The sequence below is a fragment of the Chinchilla lanigera genome, unplaced genomic scaffold (genome assembly GCF_000276665.1).
Source record: "Chinchilla lanigera isolate Chin_1 unplaced genomic scaffold, ChiLan1.0 scaffold00012, whole genome shotgun sequence".
Lineage (NCBI taxonomy): Eukaryota > Metazoa > Chordata > Mammalia > Rodentia > Chinchillidae > Chinchilla > Chinchilla lanigera.
Window position 1 is genome coordinate 6326984 of NW_004955413.1, and position 8939 is coordinate 6335922.

Below are 8939 nucleotides of genomic sequence, written 5' to 3' on the forward strand. Positions count from 1 at the left end.
GGCAGAAGGATCATTGTGAGTTCGAGGCCAGCCTGGGCTACAAAGTGAGCTCAAGGCCAGCCTGAACTGCATAGCGAGACCCTGTCTCAAAAAAAGAAAAAAAAAAAAAATTCAACAATACGTTTTCGTCAGACACTGTGGCACACCCTTGTCATCTCAGCACTCGAAGGCCAAGGCAGATGCATCACCGTCAATTTGAGGACAGCCTGGGCTATATACACAGTGAGTTCAAGGCAAGCCTGAATTACATAGCGAGACCCTATCTCAAAAAGAAAAGAAAAAAAAGATGGTTTTAGAGCAACATAAGATTACTCATGAAAAAAAAAAAAAAAAAAAAGCTCTTTTTTTTTTTTTTTTTTTTTGAGATTTATCCATGCAGTTGCAGACCTGGGAGAGATGGCTAGAGGTAAAACTACATAGGCTCTGGTAGCCACTGAACGAACTTGTGTTTTCCTCTGAATGAAATGGGAGGCTACTGAGGGACTGTGACCAAGATCCAACTTGATTTGACTCGCAGTATGCAGCAGTCCTCCCTTATCTGCAAGGGATAGAAGACCGCCCCTACACACCAGACTCCAGAAACTACATAATACACAATGCAGCTACTGTGTTAACTCTATAGTGCACACCTACGCTGACATTTAGTTAAAAAATCAGGAATAGGACATTACCAATAACTAATAGAACAAAACAATTACAATAATATGCTGTATTGAAAACTGGCAAAATCACAACTTTGCGCTACGGAGCCATTACGAAGTGGTTGGGTAGGGTAACACAGGCACTGGTACTTCACTGAACTCTAACAGAGATGTCAAAGATGGGACATGGGAACAGTGTGGATGTGGCGGACAAAGGCTTGAGTCAAGTTCTGAGTGGGATGGAGGAGGATAGGATGGATGACACGGGTTTCACACTACTCGGAATGCTGCATGATTGAGAAGTTATGGATAATTTGTGAAATTTGCTTTTTTTTTTTTGTCTTTTTGAGACAGGGCCTTGCTATGCAGTTCAGAACTTGCAACAATGATCTCGAACTTGCAACAATCCTCCTGCCTCAGCCTCCTGAGTGCTGGGAGTACAAGCGTGCACCACCATGCCCAGAAAATTTGCTATTTAATATTTTCAGGCTTTAACTGAAACCATGAAAAGTGAAACTGCAAATAATGGGGGGAGCTACTGTACAAGGACCTGCCATATGAGTGTTGGGTTAAGAAGTGACCAGGAGGGAAAAGTACAATCAAGAAGACCAATTAAAGGGCTACTACAGGTAACCCAAATAAGAGAAAATGGAATTAGCAGTGGAAATGGTGAGAAACTGTCAGATTTGGATACGTCTTTGAAAGAGTAGAGATTTCAAGGTGTTCCTAACAGTGGGGTTTAAGAGAAGAAATCCAAGATCAGGGTGACTGTACACACTCGGGTCTAAACTGGAAGAACAGAGTTGTCATCAAAGGACAGAAGAATATAGTAGGATGGACACATTATGTTTGTACAGAGGGAATTAGATTAGGCGGTTAGCTATGAAGATATTTAGTAGGCAGTTATTCACATGAACTGGGAGTTCAGAGAAAAAGCCAAATTGAAGACAGAAATCTGAAAATAATAATGACACAAATGGTACTTAAAAGCATAAGCCAGACAGAACTACTAAGAAGGAGGCGGGCACAGTGGCTGTAATTCCAGCACTTAGGAGGCTGAAGCAGGAGGATCACTGAGAGTTCAAGGCCAGCCTGGGCTACATACTGAGTTCAAGGCCAGCCTGAGACTCTGTCTCAAAAAAAAAAAAATTAAAAAGAAAAAAGAAACACTACTAAAGAGGGAGATACAAATAGAGAAGGGGAAAACCTCAAAAACTTGGTGAGATGCACTCCAACAATAAGAGATCTCAAGAAATATATATTTAAATAAATCAGAACCAGTGATTTCATTTTGTTGTTTGGATCAGTGAGTTTACATACTACCAAGACATCTGCACTGGCCTTACCTAGTGAGCAGTTGCTTTGCATCCTCCCATCTGTGGAACAACGTAACATGGTGCCAACTACACGGCCTCCCACGACAATGACACGCACGTCCCGTCCGTGAGACTCCTTCACATACTTCTGAAACAGGTACGGCGCTTCATGGCGAATAAGGTGGCTTAAATCAGCCAAATGGTGCTTGTCTCGTGCCAAGAAAACAGCTTTGCCTATGATTGAAGAAACACATAAAATGTACGTAATAGCCAAAGTCAGCAAACCCAGGAACTGACATCTACTAGCTGAACACTCTTACGTTCCAATCTGCTATTTAAATTTTCCTTGCTAAGCGCCTGCCTGGCAAGTGCAAGGTCGCGAGTTCGGTTCCCGGTACGGAGAAAAACAAAAAAAAAATAAATAAATAAATAAATAAATAAATAAATAAATTTTCCTTGCTAGAACTGTTTTAAAGTAATTTAGTTATGATAATTACAGATAAAATAAAAACAAAGTTAACAAAATTCTGCCCTAACCCCACAATCCCCAAACTCTTGGTAAACTAGAACTCATTTTAGTGTGTGTTACAAGGTAGTGGTCCGGATTTGTATTCTTCCAGAAGTTAGCCAGTAATGTTAGCCCCACTGATGAATAAAACTTTTTCCCTTTGACTTAAAGCATATGCATCAGCCGGGTGTGGTGGCACACGCCTGTAATCCCAGCACTGGGAAGGCTGAGGCAGGAGGATTGTTGTGAGTTCGAGACCAGCCTGGGCTACAAAGTGAGCTCAACAATAGCCTGAACTGCATAGGAAGACCCTGTCTCAAAAAGAAAAAAAAAAAAGAAAAAATGTTTTTACAATTTTTTCCCCTTACATTTTAATCTTCCAACCCTATCAATTAAGAGGGAGGTGGGGCTGGGGATTTAGCTCAGCAGCAAAAGCGCCTGCCTGGCAAGCGCAAGGTCGTGAGTTCGGTTCCCGGTACCGGAGAAAAAACAAAAAAAAAAACAACAACAACAACAACAATTAAGAGGGAGGTAACTGGAGTTAGAGCTCTAAGGTCCTTTTATTGTTGAAGAGGAAGATAAAGACATTAACTTGGGATCTGGTCTAGCCATGAATGTTAAAATCTCCAGGAAAACCACTAAACACATACAGCTTCTAGCCAAACTCAACTTGCAATAATTTTCTGAAAGTTTGAGGTATCATATACCTATTAATTTCCAATTATTCTTCAAAAGCCTTTTCTCAAAACTTCCAAGTTATGTGCCATATCAACAACTCACACATACCCCGATGACCCCGTGTATTCTTTACCACCATTGGGAACTCCAGGACTTCTGCTTCGTCAATCATTTTAGCAAAATTTTCATGGCCACCTGAACAAAAAAGAAACAGAAATTTAACAAGTACAACAGTAGAAGTATTTTGTGATCAATTTTATTGATACCTATTTTACTGAGATCCAAGACAGCAGCACAAGAGAAGTAGAAATAAAAGTCTGGGGCCTAATTTTTTTCTCTTAGAGAATATATAAATTGAAAGTATAATTGAGCATCAAATGCAAACAACCATACTTTCTTCCCGCCACCTCCAGTACTGGGAATCGAACTCACGACCTTGCGCTTACCAGGCAGGCGCTGTGCCACTGAGCTAAATCCCCAGCCCCACAACCATACTTTTTAAAACAGATTAGAGCCAGGTGTGCGGGCGAATGCCTGTAATCTCAGCCCTCGGAGGGCTGAGGCAGGAGGATTGTTGGAGTTCAAGGCCAGCCTGGGATACTAAGTGAGCACAAGGCCAGCCTGAACTACATAGCAAGACCCTGTCTCAAAAAGACAAAAAATAATAAAATAAAATAGATAAGAGCTATCTGAAAACTATACACATTCTATTATCCAACTTAAAATATTTTAGCTAAACAATTTCCCAATTCTGTACAATTTTTCACATTTTTATCCCTTACTCCTCCCCTACACAAATCATAAAAGCCCCAAGACTTACTATATATAATATATATAATCTCCCTGCTCAGATTAAGAAACAGAACAATGAGTTAGTTGAAAAGACTTATTCAGGGTTAAGAGATGCTGCATACACCCATGCATTCACACTCTCCCTTCCTTGATTACCAAACACATATAATTTTATCTCCATTTTTTAATCAAATTTCCTTCTACACTGAGGTACTGAGCATTCATAGGATAGGTCTTGCTCCTTATTGCCAAGCAACAAATACAGCAGCAAGAAAAGAGCAAAAATGGACTGTCGTTGTAAAACTTCAGCATGACAATAGAGAAAAAAATTAAACCTGGGGATGGTTCACTGAACAACTGCAATATGAAAAATTTGCGGGTCAGAAAAATTACGGTGTTTTTGCCACCAAATTTGAATTCATCAGTATTACAGCAAAGGTAGTATTTGCTAATCTGGTTAACCTTTTTCTCATTTCCATTCTCATAAAAATTATAATTGTAGAGCCATGATATAAGCTACTATCTCAAAAGCACCAGGAAGACATAATTCTCGATCTATATTAATTCTGTCTTTTTCCTCTTCAACTACTGAAGCCAGCAATTGTATCCACATATTTGGGAGCTTCCTTCTTTAAAAAATTAAGAAAAAGGACAAGGACTTTTTTTAAAACCTTGTTAAATCTCCAAGCACTATCCTAGACATTTATTTGGAGAAACGCCTATGCAAAAGAAATCCTGTAGTGATCTCTTCCAAAGCAGAAGAATGGGAAGGACAGGAAATACATTAGCATAGCCTGGATCAGAGCAGTACTACTCCAAGTGTGGTCTTATAACCTGTGCTTGAGGGGCTGGGGATTTAGCTCAGTGGCAAAAGCGCCTGCCTGGCAAGCGCAAGGTCGAGAGTTCGGGTCCCAGTACCGGAGAAAAACCAAAAAAAAAAAAGAAACAACAACAACAACAACAACCTGTGCTTGTGACTTGTTACTGACACGTGGTCAGGAGTAAGCAATAGAGGTCCTCATGGCAACTTGGTGTTGCTATTTTTTTATTATATAGTACATGACTAATAATCCATAGATTGAACTTTTAAAATAATTATTCCTTACTTTACAACAATAGTTTCAAAGCATTACCTGCTAATTTTCTTTAAAAATAGGGCCAGATGAAGAATTGTGAAAATGGTAATGAACACAGTAAGAAATTAAACAGTAATATTGAATTTTCTTATCTTTTACTTTAAGCTTAAGACTTTGGGCCAGGTTTGGCCTATTATCTAGTGGAATAGTTTTAATGGAACAGAGCCATATTCATTTGTTTATGCATTACTGTTGTTATCAGCTTTCACACTACGATAGTACTAGTAAGGATAACAGCAAAGAACTTACGGTCTATGAAACCTAAAATATTTACTATCTTGCTTTTACCAAAAAAGCTGGCTAACCCAAATTTATCCATATCATGGAGCTAATCTTAAGACACAACTCATAATTTTTCCCTGTCCAGTTTTTTAAAACTGAATGTCACTATTTCCATAAAAAAGCTCTTTCAAGTGCACAGATCTACCTTTTAGGCCTGCTATGGTGGCTTACACCTGTAATCCCAGCACTTGGGAAACTGAGACAGGAGGTTACTACAAGTTCAAGACCAGTCTCGGGTAGTGAGTTTAGGGCAAACCTGAACTAGACAGCAAGATCCTATCTCAAAAAAAAAACCAAAACTATCTTTTAGTTTAATATAGATCTCAAAACTATCAGCTATCAGTGCTTCTAAAACATAGGCTATATATTCTTATTTAAGATCTCACCATAAGAGAAAGTATCTGGCAGAGGAACACCATGGCCAGCTAACTCTTGAAATGTCCAAAATTTATTAACACAATTCAGGATGGCTTGAGGTCGGTTCATCAATCGGCAGCCCATCTTCTCCAGATGACGCAAAACAGTTATGTCACTATCGCTCTGCACCCACGGGGTGGGAACTCTCACTACCACCACCTGGGGGTAGGCAGAGATGAGTTCTCCATTGATCCGCAGACCTGAAATGTATAGGAATAACATGAAATCCAGCAGAAGGAAATATACAGTAATACAGAGAGAGAATAGCCCAAAGCTTGGATTACAAAATTAAATGCACTGTTATTAATCAGTGGGGACAGAGAGACATTCCTGTTAGAAAACAGAAAATTCCTATATGGTTTACTAAATTACATCATATGCTAATACAATGACTTACTACATAGTCATGAAAAAGAAAGTAATGACTATATATGTTCAGACATGCAAAAAACCTAGATATAGAATGCTGCCTTACTTTTAGGGGCATATCTAAGAGTAAGTTTTATGCAATTATACATACAAAATTTCTGAAAGGATGAAGAATAAAATTGGCTTGCCTTACTAGTGACTAGAGGCAACACAGAAAAGGAAGGCAACATAGGGAATTTGAATACTGTGCTTCACGCAATTCTCTATCTGTACCACACTCTGTGTTTCAAGTAAGTCCATTTGCCTCCACAATGAAAAATTTTTCTAAAACTTTAAAGGACAAGTTCCTCGAATTTTTACAAAATGTCATTCTTTATAGGAACAAGATGGCCCTCCCCTCCACCCACCCTAGTACTAGGGATTGAACCCAGGGTCCTTTTTTACTCTGGGACGGTCTTGATAAGCTGCTAAGCTACCTGGGCTAGGCTCAAACTTATACCCCTACCTCACTCTCCCACAGTGCTGAATTACTGACATATCTTCAGGCCCAGAAGGAACAGGTATTCATATGACTGACTTAAGCCTCAAAGGCCACTTTGATTTAACAGCAATTTTTTTAAAACATCCAAACACAAAAATTCAGAACATACTCACTTTTCACCCAACTCCCTAGGTACTTACTGTTACTAGTAAGTGCCAGTCCCACTGTCACCTAAGCATACAGAAAATATACATGCTATTAAAGAGATCTTATTTACACTGGTTTCTTCCATCATTTACAGTCACACCATAGACATCTTTCTATATCAATACACATAAACAGCTTTATTTCACCTTTTTGCTGGACTAAATGAATTATATTTTGCAGATACAGTGCATGAAATATCACTTACTGAAGGGTACTTCATCCAGTATCAGTATGTACCAAGATCCTTCTCTGTGGACAAGTAAGACAGATAAGGCCCCTGCTCCAAGGGCTCATTCTTAGTGGGGAGAGGCACAAAGACACACATATATTCACTTCTATGGTGTTTGCTTTCACGCATGGTAGTTCTTGACAGGTCAGTAGGGGCATGTAACAGCAATGTTAGGGCAAGAGCCCCAAGGGGTATATGTGTATGGGTGCTTTAAAAAAATTTCAAAAACAAGATAGCCTCAACTATAACTTGATATAAAAGATACTGGCTGGTAGGATAAGTTAGTAAGTATCCAAAACCACATATTCTAAGCTTTAAATAAATAAAATGTATGTCAAATCACAACTTGACTCTAGGCTTACATTATGGACAGTTAATTTTCTTTTTCTAGCCGGGTGTGGTGGCGCACACCTGTAATCCCAGCACTCAGGAGGCTGAGGCAGGAGGATCGTTGTGTTTGAGACCAGCCTGGGCTACAAAGTGAGCTCAAGGCCAGCCTGAACTGCATAGCGAGACCCTGTCTCAAAAAGACAAAAAAAAAAATTTTTTTCTTTTTTTTTGGTACTGGGAATCGAACTCAGGACCTTGTGACTGCCAGGCAGGCCCTGTGCCAGCAAGCTATATCCCCAGCCCCAGGATAGTTAATTTTCTAGGTGTGCTAATGATATAGGGTTACGCTGTTCAGTGTCTTATCTTTCAGATACACATAATGAAGTATTTAGGGGCAAAATAACATTGAGATGGGTAGTTAATCTGAAAGTCTAACCTCTTTAAAAGCTTTCCATGAGAAAGATATGGAAGTACAACAAAAAGGTATATGCAGCAAGAACATCTATTCATAATTCTATCTGTTCAGCTTATCTATTCACTTTTTTAAATAAACAGATGGGGTGTTGGGGATCACAAATTCGCAACACCTGGTTTACATACTTCCCTAAGAGATGAACGAAGGTGTGGGATCTTTGGTATCACCCTTTTGAGATTTCCCACTATCCCGTTAGGGTTAGGCCATCCTCTCCCACCCACTAAGACTAAAGAAGCTCAAGGACAAAGTCCTCCTTCGTTTAAGCTCACCACCTCCCTCTGAGACATCCTAGTAAGTTCCAGAGTTCTGGCTCCCTCACGGCCTTTTGCTCCTTGGGAGCCACTGGTCCTCCTGCGTCCCCACTGCTGCTACTTTTTTTCTTTCTCTCTTTTCCTTCCTTCATTTCTTCCCTCCCTCCTTCCCTCCCTCCCTCCTTCTCTCCCCCACGCACCTTAACACCTAACTGGAGACTGGGGTTCACTGCAGGGGGCTCACTGCAGGGGGCTCCGACAATGGGTGAAGAGAAAAGAACGAAGATTTCATATCAAATTCCTGAGTATTCTCTAAAGAAAACTGACACTGGGCTGGGTCATCCATATTTCAAAATCTCCTGTTCATGACGCCCAGTTGTTTACTGTTTCGTACGGCCGGCCGTCCTCTCTCACCGACACCAAAAGCTTCATCTATTGCTGTTCCACTGCTCCACTTCTCTCACCAGAGACCACCACTACTGTGACACTTATAAATTATGTGCATTAGCTCATTTTACCAAGAGAAAAGACAAAAAGGAGGACTAAAAGTTAACCAAACCTAGAACAAGAATTCTAATATTTCTTCTTAAGCTAGGCATTTCAACAAGAAAAGAAGATGCCAGGGATGGAGCTCAGCGGCACAGCACCTGCCTGGCAAGCACAGAGTCCTGAGTTCCATTCCCAGTACAAAAAAAAGAAAAAGCAATGTAAGCAATTCAGGACTTGTGAACTGTCCTGCTTCTAGCTAAATTCATATAAAAATCTAATTGGGGCCAGGCCTGGTGGCACATGCCTGTAATCCCAGCACTTGGGAGGCTGAAGCAGGA

At 40.1% G+C, this 8939-nt stretch overlaps 1 protein-coding gene across 5 annotated transcripts in view; it reads right to left on the reverse strand.

The window, feature by feature from the left end:
* The window catches only part of Rimklb (ribosomal modification protein rimK-like family member B), a 63980-nt gene that overhangs the window by 28151 nt on the left and 26890 nt on the right, over nt 1-8939 (reverse strand). For all 5 annotated transcript variants that reach the window (XR_001233030.1, XR_001233028.1, XR_001233029.1 and 2 more), the window contains exons 3-5: nt 5740-5970; nt 3252-3338; nt 1988-2191 (exon numbers count right to left, since the gene is read on the reverse strand). Coding sequence is in view for 2 of the 5 variants with exons in the window: in XM_013511617.1 (XP_013367071.1) it covers nt 1988-2191; nt 3252-3338; nt 5740-5970 (522 nt within the window). In the remaining 3 variants the exon portion in view is untranslated. The remainder of the gene's footprint in view (nt 1-1987; nt 2192-3251; nt 3339-5739; nt 5971-8939) is intronic.